Raw genomic sequence first — 16,110 nt, 5'->3', positions numbered from 1 at the left:
AACAGCTAGTAAGGCAGGGTTTGTTTGTTAGTCAAATGCCTGTATTATACTCTAGCTTATAGAAGTGGAGTATTAATTGTGCTTTATATATTTGATCAATTTAGTTTGGATTGTTTCTATGGTCTTGAAGTTCCTGCTTATTAACAACATGTAGCTGGAGTTTTCCTGCCTTGCCCACAGTCAGGACCAATCTCTGTCACCTGCCAGTCCCACAGCTGCTCAGACCCAACGAAGTAAACACAGAGACTTATATTGCTTACAAACTGTATGGCCGTGGCAGGCTTCTTGTTATGTACTTCTTCTATCTTAAATTAACCCATTTCTATTAAACTATAGCTTGCCACGTGGCTCGTGGCTTACCGGTACCTTACATCTCGCTTGTCATGGCGGCGGCTGCAGTGTCTCTCTGCCTCAGCCTTCCTCTTCCCCTAATTCTCCTCTCTCCTTGTCCCACCTATACTTCCTGCCTGGCTACTGGCCCATCAGTGTTTTATGTATTAATCAATCATCCACAGCACAACACATTTTCTTTTCCTCCATAACACACCTCCCTCCGTGCCCCTCACCGATACGTGTGTGGACACAGTGCACTTGTGAATTGGAGGAGACGCACACTTGGACTAATTCTTGTGAATGAATTCAGATGTCACCGAGGTGGTTAGTGCTGTGGGAGAGGCGGCTCGGCAGCTCAGAGCACTGCCTGCTCTCCCAGGGGACCCAGGCCTGGTTCCCGGCACCCATGAGAGCCCTTGCAGCTCCAGTCTCCGCATCCTACAACCCTTTTCTGGCCTCCAGAGATACCAGGCGTGTGCACATGGTGCACAGATGTAGAGGCAGGCAAAATATCCAGGCACATAGATTTTTTTTTTTTTTTAAAAAGAAGCCTATTTAGTTGATTTTAAATCAAATGATATTACAACCCCTACAAAAATTAAGGGCATTTACTAAATCCATTAATAATGGTGTAACCTGATTCAACTTAATTTAAACCAGTGGTTTCTCAACCTTCCTAATTCTGCAACCCTCTAATAACAGTTCCTTGTGTTGTGTTGACCCCCAACCATAACATTATTTTCATTGCTACTGCATAACTGTAATCTTGCTACTGTTATGAATTGTAATGTAAATAACTGACATGCAGGATGGTCTTAGGTGACCCCTGTGAAAGGGTTGTCTGACCCTCAACAAGTTGTGGCCCACAGGTTGAGAACCACTGATTGATTAGACAAGTGTTCTATGTAGTGTGTGATGAGATTTATTTCTTACATTATTGGCTTTATGTGAATTAGTTTTAAATAGAATTAGTTATATTAAGAGAAGTACTATTATCCACTTCTTCTCTTGTAGGTTTTGTGGCCTAGTCTTTCGGGGACCACTGTCTGTTCAGGAAGACTGGATTAAGCATTTACAACGACACATTGTGAACGCTAATCTCCCACGGACTGGAGCCGGCATGGTGGAAGTCACGTCACTACTTAAAAAGCCTGCCTCGATTACAGAAACTTCATTTTCTTTACTAATGGCAGAAGCAGCTTCATAGAACCAGGAATCCTTTTAAATAGCAAATTTAATTGGATGTAAATTTAAAATTCTTTGTCTTTTTTTTGTAAGCTACATCCATTTATAAATACTAAAGTAGGAAAAATGGGGGAATGTGAATTACATCAGAGCAAACTGAATACTTAAGACAGTAAGTAGTCTATATTTTATATAGGGTGGAAATGTGTTCTTAAGGTTTACTGAATTTTGTTGGCTGAGTTTACTCTATTAAAGGTCTTACATCTGAGAGCCATTTGTAAAATGTTGCACATGAATTTACAGACAGGCTTACTGAAAGATTATGTTTTCTGCAGTGTTATCAGAATCAGGACTCGGTTTCTTCCCCACACTTACATAGAAAACTAAGATATTATATTTTGTTGGTATGTATTTAGTGTTTTGTATAATACCAGGAACTGCTAACTAAATTCACTCAACTTAGGGCATTAAATATCATGTACTTCATAGTTTGAGACTGTTCACCCAAATAGGGCAGAGTACTATCTATCTAGTAGATGTGTAAGTGTTTTTTTAAAATCACATGGAACGGTTTTTTTTTATACTAAAAAGTCGGAGGGAGATTTGTTTAAACAAGTATTTCTAAAAGAAATGTGTACATAGTCCTGGAAGTTACCTGTGGTAAGGAAGTATTCTTTACCCCGTTGCATTTCTCAGACAATGAAGTGGTGCATCCATGCTACCTCCTACTTTGTCAACAAAGATGCTATTACCCTTTCCATTTTTGTATCATAATAGATTTTAAAAATCTAATGTTCTTTATTGCAAGACATACTTTTGTTAACAGATTTGTTTCTTTGTAACGTTTTACGTACAGTTTGACATGCTTACAGGACAGGGTTGTCTTTATTTAACATTGTAGAAATGTAATTAATAAACCAGGCTCACTACACGATTTAGATAGTCTTTCTCATTTATATTCACTTCCAAATTTGATCAGTTAGCAAAACTATTAATACACAAAATATTTCTACATATGATGAGAATGTTTACAATTTCAATCTTAGAGCTTGTTTTGGATGTGATTATATGTATGAAAATTGTGTAACACTATGCTCATGCTAAGGACCGACATAATGGAATTACTGAAATAAATGTGCTGTGAGGAATGGAAAATAATGGTGCAGGTGTCTTGGTCATGATAAGTTGTGATGACTTTCTTAAACTCTTTCCAAAAACAACTTAGTTCCTTTAATCCAAAATTAGCATCCTTTACAAACAAGAGTTTGTATGCAAGCACCCATTCCACGTCATTTCATGTAGTTGCTAATATAGGTGAACCAAGGATATGCATTGATACTTTTCTTCATTTGTAAATAAAGTTAAAAAACAGTTAAAACGAAGGAGTATTTTGGTAGAGTATATACATACCTCACTGCCAGTGAAATGACTTTCCTATGGTATATCTCCTTACCAGAAATCACTAAATAAAAAAACTTCAAGAATTATAATGCCTCTAATGTGAAGCATCTCTTCTTTTTTGTCATGGGAAATAGTTCATGAAGTTGTTTCATTTATTTGGATTGTTTACATTTACTTTGGTTTTCTAAAAACACTACATTGGTCGATATGTTATATGTGAAGAAATAATTTTCCCTGTTATTAATCTCTTAATTCGGGGCCATTTAATGTGTAGAATCACAACATGTTTCATTACTTTTGACTGAAAATATACCAAATCTGTATTAATATTAATTACCTCTTACTAAAGATGTTCTATTGAATTTCCATAAGGAGATTTCAATCTGTGTATGTCCTCTTGTCTGCTCTCTGATTTCCCTGGGCTGGCTTGAACTCAGAACCCTCCCATCTCAGCCTCTGGTCTCGCTGGGACTACACCAGTGTGGCACTCTGCCTGGCCCACTATAACTTCTGAAATTGAAATTGAGCCATATGCTAGCAAAGCAGGCGGAATTCACAACTTTAGTTTTTTGGGGGGTTTTAAGTCATGGCAGCTACCAAAATGTAGGAGTGCAGGTGGGATCAGTGAACCACATATTTCAGAATTAAACCAAAGACCTTCCCAAAGACAGATGCTTGCATGATCTTTCCCTTTAGGTACTCATTTTATTTATTTATTTTTCTTTCATTATTTACTTTTTTAAAAAACCCCATTTATTCACTTACCTTGTGAGGAGGGCACAGCACACTTGAGGAGAGTTAGGATGCTTGCTAGAGTTGATTTTCTCCTTGCACTGTGTGGGTTCAGGGTCAGATTCAGGTGGCCTGCCTTGTAACAAGACAAGCATCTTGTGCTGCTCCGCCTCACAGCTTCCCCCCCCCCCCCCCAGATCTTGTTTTATTGCTCTAGCTAAGATTTTCAGCATCATGTTGAGTCACTGTGTGTAACTGTGGTGAGAATGGGCATATTTGCCTTGCTCCTGATTCAAAGGGAAATACTTTCAGTTTTTCAATATCTACTTATAATGTTGGGTATAGATTTGTATAAACACCTTTGTTATTTATGTTCCTTCTGTCCTGGTTTATTTATCAGAAAAGAAGAGTCTTGAACTTTGTCAAAGGCCGTTTCTCCAATTGTGTGATGTCTGCCTTTAAGTATACATGTTGTATTTAACATGTATTGATCTGCGTATGTTGCACCAATCTTGATGCATACCTGAGATGTCAGATTGGTCAGGGCGTTGTCCTTGATGTGTTTTTAAATACCAGATGGTTTGCACGAGTTTTATCGAGGATGTCCATACTGTGATGGCTGTCTTGGTTGTCAGCTTGACACACCTGTAAAGAGGGAACTTTAGTTGATGAATTGCCTCCATCAGATTGGCCGATGGGCTTGACTAGGGGCTATTTTCTTGGTTGCTGATTAATATCCAAGAGCCCAGCCCACTATGGGTGGTACCATCCCTAAGCAGGTTCACCTCGGCTGTACAAGCAAGCCAGGGAAGCAGGCCGTGGTCTTCTGGCTGAGCTGGTGTGGTTTCCCTCAGTGATAAAGGCTGTGGCCTGAGAGCCGGAAGATGAAATAAGCCCTTTCTTTGCCAGCTGCTTTTCGTCATGGTGTTAGCATGTCACAGGAACAGAAAGGAAACCAATGTTTGCCTGTGTCCGTAAGAAACTGACTTACATTTCTCTCTGTTTGTTGGGTCCTTATCTGGCTTTTGGTGTCAGGGTACTGCTAGCCTCATAAATGAGTCTGGGTGTGTTTTTTCTTTTCCTTTGTGTAGGCTAGTCTGAGAAGTGGGACGTGTAGTATTCTGTAGACCTCAGCAGTGCATCATCTGCTTTGGGGCTTTTCTTTGTGGGGAGACTTTATAACTGCTTCGATTTGATGCTTGTTATGGACTTACACTGCTTATATTGTCTTGATTTAATGGCATGTCTTAGTGTGTTTGGGAGTCGATCCTTTTTTTTTTTTTTTAAACTATATTCTTCCAGGCTTTTGCAGTTTAAGTTTTCAAAGTCTTTCTATAATCTTCCCTCTGGATTTCATTGGTATTTGCTATAAAAGTCCTTTTTTTTTTTTTTTTTAAACTCTTTTAGTATTTTGGGTCTCTTCTCTCTTCCTTAGTTCAGGTAGGGATTTGTCTTGTCTTTTCAATGAATGAACTTTTGTTTGATAGTGTGTATTACTATTTCAGTCTATTAATTTCTGGCCTGATCTTCATTATCTCTGGCCACCGCTTCTCTGGGTTTGGCTTATTTTTGTTTTCTAGGACCTTGACTGAACTTCATCCTTAGGCTACTTTTTTAATGTAAGCACTTGGTTATAATTTTTTTCTTAGAGTTGACCTAACTGTGGCCTAAAAGTTGTAGCAGAGTGTGCTTTCATTTTCATTTGATTCTAGGGATTTTTAAACAACTTCCCTGATTGCTTCGTTGACCCACTGATCAGTCAGGAGTGCGTCTTTCCAAGGGCCTAAGAGACGGCTTGGTAAGATCCTGTAGAGGCCTGGGTTAGGTCCCCAGCACCCACGCTGGGTGGCTCACAACCACCCTTACCTCCAGCTGCAGACAGATCAAGTGCATCCGGCCTCCAGAGGCACCCATACTCATGTGCACACTCACACACAGATAGACAAATATTCACTTGTCAGTGGTTTCTGCTTTACACCGCTATGGTCAGCTAGGAAAATAGAAATAATTTGCTTTTTGTATTTTTAAGTTGCTATTTTGTGGCCTATAATGTGGTTCTATAGGCACTCCGTGTCTGTAGATATGTGAGGACCATTGGGTCCATTGTGAGTTTGGACCCTGAGGTTTCTCTGTTGTCTAAAGAGGAGCACAGGGCACGAATCACCCACTGTTTTAGGTACCTTGCTGCTGTGCAGAGAGCACCAGGACCAAGGCGACTTGAAGACAGCATCTAATCGGCTGCTTGTAGGTTTAGTTAGTCTGTGGTTATTATGGTGGCAAGCAGGCAGGCATGGTGTTGGAGCATTACATTCTGTGGGGGTGGGGCGGGAAAATTGAAAGAGGGAGGAGAGAGGGGCAGAGACAGAGAGATGATTCACCTGGCACTTCAACTACCTTCCTGAGTTTGTGCCTCTTGCCTCCAGATCTGGAGACAGACTCTGGAGTCACTCCCAGGGATTTGGGCATCACAGAGGTGCCCAGCCGAGCTTCGCGGTAAGCCAGCCATGCCGACTGCACCCCAGAGGTGCCTGGATGAAGTGTCCGAGTCTGCACTAGTGTCTACTGGTCAGACGGTCTAAACATGGAGAGAGGGAGGAGAGTTTGCATGACTGTTTAAACCTCAAAGCCCATTCCCAGTGACACACCACCTCCAACGAGGCCACACCTCTAATCCTTCCCAAGCAGTGGGTGCCGTTTTCATTTAACCACCATACCCACTTCTGTTGTTTAGGACCCTTCGGGTCCATTAACATAAGCCTCAGCGTTTGGAGGGGAGTGTGCTCGTATGTGTCGACCTCTTCTGATGTTTTAAGTCTATTATATGTGAATAGCGACATTGACTGACTTTCAGCTACTGTTTCCTTCATCGACTTCCACTGTGATTACCAGGCTGGGTATTAGTACGATGTGTTTCCTTAGAGACAACAGATTTCACTCTCTTAGATACATTTTTCTAATTGTTGTTGCGGGGGCATGTGCACCATGGCGTATATTGTGAGAGGAGAGCTTATGTAGCCAGGGCTTCCTCCGTGTGGGCTCCATGGTTCCAACTACTAAGCCCGCTTGGCAGCCAGTACCCTGGCCGTTAGAGCCATCTCGTTGGCCACTGGCTTCACTTCAGTCCAGCCAGCTCATCTGCATCCCTTGATAAATTTTGGTTTTTACATTTTAAATTACTGCTGAGAGATGCTAATTTTTATGATTTTACCGGTTGTTCTTTCTGGGTGGCTGGATTGTTTCTTTTCTTTTCCACGTGTTAGTATGAGGAGTGTGCTGGTTGCTATCTTGGGATGATAGATGTCTTCCTGCGCTCCTTTGTGCAGACATTCCTCCCACGATCTCTTCCTTGTGATTGCAGCTGTCTTCTGCGTGCGCAGTTCTTCAGGACTGTCACCTGCAGGGCTGGCTTGGTGGCTGCTGCCTGCCTTAGTTTGCACTTGTCTTGCACTGACTTTCTCTGTCAATGTTAAAAGATAGCTTTGCTGGATATGGCAGTCTTGGTTGGTAGTTATTTCCTTTCAGGGCCTGGAATACGCCATTCCAAGTTTCCCTGACTTTTAGGGTTGCTAGTAAGAGATCCGATGTTATCTGAGGTGATTGCCTTTTAGTTTGACATCTGGACGTAGTGTGCCACCGAGAGACTCTTCTCTGGCCATGTCTGCATTCCGAATGCCTCTTGGATCTGAATATGTATCTCTCTCTCTCTCTCTCTCTCTCTCTCTCTATATATATATATATATATATATATATATATATACACACACACACACGTGTGTGTGTGTGTATCTATACGTATATATGGGGGGGTTCTGCTATAGTTTCATTAGGTAGATTTTCTGTCATTTGATTTTAAATAGAATTTATTTTATTTATTCTTTGGCAATTTCATACATGTAAACAATGCGTCTTGATCATAACGACCCCAGCTGCCTGCCTCCCGTTCTCACCGGGCAACCCCAGGACACATCTCTCCCTTTGTGTCCTTCCCTTTTTTCTCTCCGTAAACCTTTGATCTGGGTCCTAGAAAATTAGAGCCTGCTGGTTTCCAGTGAACTTGTAGATTCTTGCCCTTCTTAAATGCTGATCTGAGCCCGTAATCTGGCAGGTTGATGTCTGCCGGATCTATCTGTGCCTGAGTAGTTTTGTGGGGTTTCCCATCTGTGACACTGAGCTTGGCAGTCTGTGAGCTGAGCAGGTCCTCAGTGTGTACACCCTGCTCTGGCTATTGCTGGAGTGAAGCTTGAATCTGACTGGGAGAGTTAGCAGCAGCCCAGCACTGAGGTCTGTACAGACAGAAGCCTCCGCACTGGCTTACATACTCAATTTACAAGACAAGACCTCTGTGCTCACTTGTTTATGAGACAGCTTTCTGTGTGTAGCCTGGCTGTTCTGGAACTTGTTCTGTAGTCCAGGCTGGCCTTGGATGTGAAGCCGCCTCCCTCTGCCAGTGCTGGGATTAAAGGCCTGTGGCAGATTGAATTCAGACTTTTAGTCTTCTGGTTGTCTCTTCTAAGGCTACCAGGACAGCTCAGTTTTAAACAGCAGGCCCTTTCTCTCAAGATGGCAGCTAGCCCTTAGCCCTGCTTGCCCTTTGAGTCACACAAAGTAAGAGAACCTAGACCCCAGCCGGTCTGGGGGCTCGTGAGGGCTGTGACCCCCAGTTGCTGTGCAGTGAGGCCTTGGCGTGCTTTGTGAGTTTTTAGCCCCCTACCCTCGCATGGGTCTGCACAGCTTCGCATCTGTGTCCACGTGGCCGCCTTCCCTTGAGTCCAGGTGTTGTGTCTGTACTCTTGTGAATTCTGATATTCTTCCTCTTCTTTTTAGAGCTTATTTTCTTGTTCTGACTCTTCTTACACAGCATCCTTCTTTTCTGAATAATAACCATGGGTTATTTGCTGACTGCTACCACAAAAGTGGTTCCATTACCAAGAGTGCTGTCTTAGGCAGGCACTTCCCCAATGGTCCTAACATTTCTGTGTACTTTTAATTGCTACAGTGTTCCATTCTATCACACTTGGTTGGTTATATGTTGACCCTTTATATTGTCTCAGGCTTTCCCTTTATCAAACACTTTAGATAAATGTATATATGAGGGTTGAGAATTTTATATATGCATATGATGTATGCTGAGCATATCCACCTCACTCCCCCCAACTGCTCTCAGATCCCCCCCCCCACATGTTTCCCTCCCAAATTCATGTCTCCATTTTATTTTTATAACCTATTGAGTTTAGTTGGTGTTGCCCACATGTGTACATGTGTGGGTTGTCCACTGCATCGTGGGCAGGTAAATAAGTTGTGGCCAGCCAGGGTTGCTTTCTTAGGGAAATTTTCTAGTACTGTAATTCGTGCATCATAGAGTTGGGTGTGTTCACACAGCGGAGGCTTTACGGGGATTCCAGTTGCTAAGGAAGCTCACCTCAACTCATCCCTGCAGTGTTGGAGAATCACTTACATTACTCTGCTGTCCTTGCCAATTACTGATCAGCTTCAATCATTGCTGATTTGTCCAGTTTTGAGTGATGGATGAAATATAATATGTGCACTTTGGATGGATTTTGTTTTATGTGTGGCAGGGAAGTCTTATGTTTTCTTTACTGAGAATGGCGTATCTTCTTCTCAGTTCTCTTTATGGTTTCCTCCCCAAGTTCTCTCATTCTGTTAGGATCTAAGACTGTGACTCTCCTGTGTGCCAGTCTTCGTCTGTCAGTTTCTGTCTGTCTGTCTGTCTTGTTGAACTCTTGTAGTTTTTCACTTAATTCCTTTGAAATTTGCTGTCAGTCATATCATCTGGAAAACTGGTATGTGCCTCTTGGTCTTCAGTTGACCTCATTAAGGAGACACCTGCTGTTGCTCTCCTGCCTCTGCCTGTAAGAGGTGTACTTGTGTGCCACCATCAAGTTCTTAATGGGTAAGAGTTTGCTCTCCATGGTGAAGAAAGCTGTGTCAGCTTCAGCAGCTGCTTCTTCTCTTCTTTAGATTGCCACGTCAGTTTTCTTTAACTTGATGATGTTTATAAAATACAGTAATTGGCTGTCTTTAAATTTCTCCCTACATTAATACTATGGACTTGATTTACATCTGTTTTCTTGAAACTTTTCCTGTATGTGATTGACAGTTTTGATCTGTTCTTGGGTTTCACTTGTCTGGGTTTTGTGTTAAACTGAGTTGCGCTAGCCTCAGAAAATGTTGTGATGCTTGACTTTATGCACACTTTGGAAAGTCTTCACTGCGTGAAGCGTACTGCCTCCCTACCTCACCAGTGAGTGGTTTCTCCTACAATCATGGGTCATTAGACTTTTTTCTTTAAAATCTCCTTCTGTTACTTCCCCAGGGAAAACCCACTGTTGGTATTTTATTCATCAGCTCAACTTTGATCCTTTCCAGCCTTGTTTGATTCCTAGGAAATACCCAGGAGGTTGTTTCCATGTGTATCCATTTGATATCGCAGGTGTAGATGCATTAGAGATATCGCTGTTTACTCATTACATGGCACTTCAGAATTGATTTCTTTTTAACCAGTTTCTCCATGAGGGGTTTCAATAGGGTTTCTATTGCTATGATGAAACTCCATGACCAAAAGCAAGCTGTGGAGGAAAGGGTTTATTCAGCTTACACTTCCACCTTGTAGTCCATCACTGACGGAAGTCAGGACAGACTCAAGAGGGCAGGAACCTGAAGGCATAGAACACAGGACCACCAGCCCAGAGGTAGCACCACAGTGGGCTGGGCCCTCCCCCATCAATCACTAATTAAGAAAATGCCCCACAGCTGGATCTTACTGAGGCATTGTCTCAATTGAGGCTCTCCGCTCTCAGGTAACTATAGCTTGAGTCAAGTTGACATAAAACACAGGAGAATTTATAAAAATTTTCTCTGGGTTTAAGATACAAATTTATATGTTGGTAATATTATATTTGAAAACAATGTAATCTCTGGGTTTTAGATTGCTGAATTTTGCATGCATTGTAAATGGTTTATATACATACGCTTTATTTGTGATTTATATCATGTATCTTCAGGATTTAAGTGAAGCCATTAAACTGGTCTATATTGTGTCCTACAGTTTCTGCTTTACCCGTTAGGTTCTGGGAGATGAGCTAGGGTCACAGTACCGGTGCAGTGTGGTCCGTTCATCCCCACCCTCCGCTTTGCTTTCTCTATTCTCAGACACTGTTTTTAAAGTGTAAAGAAGTTCATCACTGTTCTAAGTGTTCGGTATTTCAGATACCAAACGAAAAGACGTCTTTTTCTCCTTCTTGTCTGATGTCTTCTAGCCTTGCCTTACTCATTTTGAGACTTCCCTTGGAGACAAATGAAATACCCGTTCATGGCCGGACGTAGGGGCATGTGCACTGGTTCTCGCCATACAGTTTAGAAACACCCCTTTCCTCAGGTGCCACACGCCCTTCTAAAGTTCCTTGGTTTGTAGCGACCTTCAGTCCATTCCCTACACCACAGCACAGGAGTCGACTGTGTCTCCTGCCAGTGGACGGTCTTTGGTATCTCCTGCCAGTGGACAGTCTTCATATCGCCACCATTTTCTTTGTCCTGTAGCAGGTTCTCCAGCGCCTGGGGTCTCCTCTGTAGGGGCTCTGGTGACGTTCTTTTCCTTTCTCTTCTCTAAATCAGAACAGCATTTACTTCGTAACTGACACAACAGACTATGCTGGTTTTTTGTTTGTTTGTTTATGTGCTCAATGACCTTACTAAGCTCTGTTTGAAATACTGTCACACCCTTCAGTACCTGCTCGCAATGTGATCTTGACAGTGACTATACGACCCTCTGTCTTAAAAATCCTAAGACCCTTTTTCATAATCTGAGAAATCATTTGTTTATTTACTTACTTTTGAGATGGGTTCCCACTCTGTTCCTGCCTGCCTGGGGTTTGCTGCTTAGACCAGGTTCTGCTTCCGCGTCCTCCTCTGGAGTGCTGGGACTGAAGGTGTGTGCGACCACGCCTGGCTGACTCTACGTTTTATTTTAAGTCTATCTGATTCTCCAATATTTTTGTCTCATTCTATGTGAGGTGTCATTTCTAGTTTATGTTTGCCTTTTGCTTCAGTTGGACTTCCTTCCTTAGGTAATTCTGTCTTTCTGCCTGGGTGTCTGCAAGCTTCCTGTTTATCCCTAGCATTCAGGAGCTTTACTAAGCATATCGTACAAGTATGGAAGTGTGCGTGTGCGGGCGCACGCGCTCGGGTGTGTGTGTGTGTGTATGTGTGTGTGTGTGTGTGTGCGCGTGTGCGTGTGCGTGTGTCAGCCTGAAAGCAGATTCCAGGCTTTCCTTAATTCAGATACAGTTTTCTGCCTTTACCTAGTGAATAACTTTTCCCTTCATCTGTTCCCTTTTCTCCTTCTGAGACCCCCCACTATCTGTTAATCAGTCTTCCCTTCTTGATTCTGCTTTGTACTTGAGATGTACAAATACTGGGCTTATGGGAACCATCTGCTTTCAAAGCCCTCGTTTGAGACTATACTCCAGGGGCTGGAAAGAGGGCTCAACAGTTAGGAGCACTTGCTGCTCTTGTAGAGGACCAGACTTGATTCCTGTCACCCGTGTGGTGGTTCACGGTGACCTGTAACTCCACTTGTAGGGCTCTGATGCCCGCTGATCTCCAGTGCCCCTGCACATGCATGGTAAAGTCATGCACACACACACACACACACACACACACACACACAGTCTCAATTTTTGTAACAAAATCCTATTTTAGGACTAGCATTACTAAGAAGTAGTTTGTGTGTGTGTGTGTGTGTGTGTGTGTGTGTGTGTGTGCGTGCGCGCGCGCGTGCGCGCGCGCACATATGTGGGTTTTCAACTTCTAAAATGCTCTCGTTTTTGTGTTTTTCTTTTCTAGCATTTTATTAAGGATATTTAAAATTTTGTGTGTATGTTGTGGGCCATCATATATATGTGAATGCATGTGGGTGCCCATGGAGACAGGAAGAGAGGATCCGGAACTGGAGTCATAGGCAGTTGTGAGCCACTGTGTGGGTCCTGGGAACCGAAGCCAGGCCCTCAGTCAGAGCAGCAGTGATCTTAACTGCGGAGCCTTCTCTCCAGCCCTTGAGGGCATTTTCCATTGATTTCCTTTCTCTGGCTCTAGGCTGCTTCAAATCGGTTATTTTTCCTTGTAGTTTATTGGACTGTCCTACATGTTAATAATTATCCTCTAAATGTGAAAATTGAAGTAGCTAACCAGAGCGTGGTCTTATAGACATGTGATCCCGGCACTCCTGAGGCTGAAGGATTACAAGTTTAAGGCCAGCCTTGGGACCCTGGTCTCTCTTTCCCTTTGTGTAAGTTCTTTGGTACCGAGGTCAAGGCTGCTTCTGTCTTTTGTGTGGAGGAGGTTATGAAGTCAGTAGCATCTCAGGGGGAGCTGTTAATACATGTAACCGGTCTGCCGATGGTACAGAGTCGGCATGGTAGTGACCACAGTGGCGGGTCAGAAGTCTGTAGATGGGAGAAAGCAGGTGTCTGCTTGTGCTGTTCCTGTGTTAGCCAAACACAGAGCCCCAAGTTCACACTGCCGTTACTTTCTCTCACCCTGGGGAGCGTACAGCATGTCCTCTTGTCCTTCTCCCTCTAAAGTTAGGACATTGCAAAAGCATCGGGAGTATTTAAAGTGGCTTATGAAAAGTATCTTTTCATTAAACTTAGGTCTAATTGTAATTGTTTATGTTTAATTATAATTGGTTTATGTAACATTTTTTGGACACGGTACTTCTGAAAGAGGTGCAGAGTTCATTTTGGCAAAAATAAAAAGCCTCCCTGGTAGCATGTCATAATCGCCACATGGAGGCTGGCAGATATTTTTTAAAAAGCCAGGCAAAATCACAAGGCAAGCCGTAAACAAAAGACTCCTAATGTGATTTAAATACCGTGACTGAGTTGCAGTCAGCGTCAGCCTGGACACCGAGTTGAATGCGACATCATCCTCTATGGAAATGTATTCTAGCAAAAGACTACTGTGGCCACCATCTGTCCCCGGCTTCAAGGAACACGTCTTACTGAGTGGGCTGTACCCCAGTGGGATGCACCAAATATGCTTAGGCATACGCGCATCTTCCTCTCACCTCAAAGTGTGAGCATCACCCCGACTTTCTGAACATTTTGTCGTGGGAATTAAGACAACACTGACAAAGACTTCTGGGAGACGCCTGGACATTCATTGACCTTATGTGTGCTTTAAAATTTGTCCTCTATGAGATAAAATATGGAAGAAAATTTTATTTATCAAAAGCATTTCAGTCTTTAGTTCACTGCGGCAACTTCCCGAGAACCCCGGTTGTTGCCAGACACCTTCGTTTGAGCTTTTATCACATGCCTTGAACTGCTCCCAGATGTCGTACCCAGCCTCCCAGTCCCTGCGACGGAGCCTTCTGGCTTCCTTCAGATGGTATTGGAAGTCCCACGTTTCAGAAGCAGCGTATGATTTGCTGCACCGAAAGTATCCTTCCTTCAGCTCTCTCTCCTCTGTCAGACTGACTGTGGAAGGACTGAAACTCTATTATCTATCTGTTATTTAGGAAGCATCCCCCAGCCTACAGACCCCAGTTAGGCCTAGAGAAGCCCTTTAATGGTCTGACAAGATGGATGCCACAGAAATAGTAGTATGTGCACCCTGTATTTTATTGTATGAAACTGACCCTTTTTGGAATGAAATGAAGCCTTATTTGGGAGCTGAGCTGCCATTGATAGAAACAAAGGAAAATATAAACCACATTTTGTAAGCACAGCAGACTCAAAGATTCTCATGAGAGAAAAAAAAAGAAACAACAAAACTTAGAAAACGAGTACTGAGGTTGCTGCCACTCACTTTATATGAAGTGTTGTTAGGAAACAGCAGCAAGGGAACTCTTGACTGACGACGTAAATAGAACAGTGTCCTGAAGAAAGCCTTCATGAGCCGGGCCACCTTGGATCTGCAGGCATGGACAGCTTGCCTCATCTACTGTGTTGACAGAATTAACCCAAATAACTGGAGTCAAAAGATAACAAAGCTGATGAGGTGAATGGAGATGTCCAAAGAGTGTCTTCATGCTATGTCTCTGCTTGGCCACAGGAACCACTGACGTTGGTATACGGGGCATTTGAAACTGAAGAGCGGTGGACTGGGTAATAGCAGTTTTGAATAAAGCCTGGGCCAGCTGAATGCTAGCCCCCAGGCTTCTGCCATGAGTGTAAACCCCACTCAGCTCCAAATGTAAAGGGCATTATGCAGAAGATGGTGACCAGCTGTTCTCTATCTCCCCTGAGTTCCAAACAATAAGAACTGAATGTCTGCTTTGTCAGGGATTTGGGCCAAGAGTTGGAAGAATATTAGTGACTGACGTAAGTTTCTGTGAAATCTTTTAAAAACATTCTATCCCTTAAAACATTATCTTGACATGGGGAACCCTCTAGGAAGGGGTGGTAAGTCACACAGGACTGAGAATCTGTGGTGTGGGTCGTCAGTACAGACACCAAATAAGAGCAAAGGGAGGAAGCGTGGATTGTTAGCCTGAGACCAGCATTTAGCTAATCAGCTTCTCAGGAAGCTGCTTTTGGAGAGCGTCAGAGTTCGTTTTCGGCTCTCTTGGTTGACACAATTTTGAATTAAATCTAGTTGTCATTGGCATCAATCTGGACAGTCTTTGAGCATCTGCCTCCTGCAGTGTATTTCTAGACAAACAGGCATCAGTAGGATTTGCTTTTGAGAATTATCTCCCCTTCCAGCTCTGCTGTGCCCCCCACTCCCTCTTAAATTGAGGACCTCTTAACTTTAATAATTGTTACTTAGACCCACACATACAAACATGTAAATACAACCTGCTGAGTCTGCTAGTTCTGCTCACTGGTATCTGTGCTTAGGGATGACCACTTGGTATTGGAGAACTAAGTGGGCTTGTCGCTGAGGAAAGGGGCTTCTCCTTCTCTCAGCAGTCATCTGCTGCCCATAGCTCTTCCCTTAAAAGCAGAGCCTTGTGAGATTTCCTCCATCCACGTTGGCATGTCAACTGATGGTGTTATTGTCCAGGTCTTGTTTAGGACACCCAGACTCCATGGGTGCAGAGGACTCCCTGACCCTCTGGCTCTTACCATCTGTCCACCTCCTTTTCCCCAATGTTCCCTGAGCCTTGGGTTTGTGATGTAGATGTGTCCCCTGGTCAGTTCTGACTTCCTGTAATCGTCTGCATCTACTGCACAAAAAGCTGCCTTGATGAAGTGTGAGAACTGCACTTTCCCACAAATTTCACTTTTCTTGACTGGATTCCCCGCTAGGCTGTATACTTCTCATAGAATGCACACTGACTGTAAGAACCACAGTCTTCAGGACAAGAGCTGCAAGCATAAGAGCCAGTGCCAGGGGCGTGGCTTTCAGGGCTTGGGTCCTCAGGACGTTGGATCCAGAGAGCAAGAATGCCCAACAGGGGAAGTTTCTGCTGCTGTGGATTCAGGGATATATTTG

General features: G+C 43.2%; 1 protein-coding gene across 26 annotated transcripts in view; it reads left to right on the top strand.

The window, feature by feature from the left end:
* The window catches only part of Znf644 (zinc finger protein 644), a 79,518-nt gene extending 76,510 nt beyond the window's left edge, over positions 1–3,008 (top strand). For all 26 annotated transcript variants that reach the window (XM_076546896.1, XM_076546895.1, XM_076546892.1 and 23 more), the window contains one exon: positions 1,348–3,008. In XM_076546896.1, the coding sequence (XP_076403011.1) occupies positions 1,348–1,540 (193 nt within the window). In that variant the 3' untranslated portion in view covers positions 1,541–3,008. The remainder of the gene's footprint in view (positions 1–1,347) is intronic.
* The last annotated feature ends 13,102 nt before the right edge of the window (positions 3,009–16,110 follow it).

This window comes from Peromyscus maniculatus, chromosome 10, assembly GCF_049852395.1.
Source record: "Peromyscus maniculatus bairdii isolate BWxNUB_F1_BW_parent chromosome 10, HU_Pman_BW_mat_3.1, whole genome shotgun sequence".
Taxonomy (NCBI): Eukaryota; Metazoa; Chordata; class Mammalia; order Rodentia; family Cricetidae; genus Peromyscus; species Peromyscus maniculatus.
The sequence above is the reverse complement of the archived record's forward strand: the minus strand, read 5'-3'. Positions and strand labels throughout refer to the sequence as shown.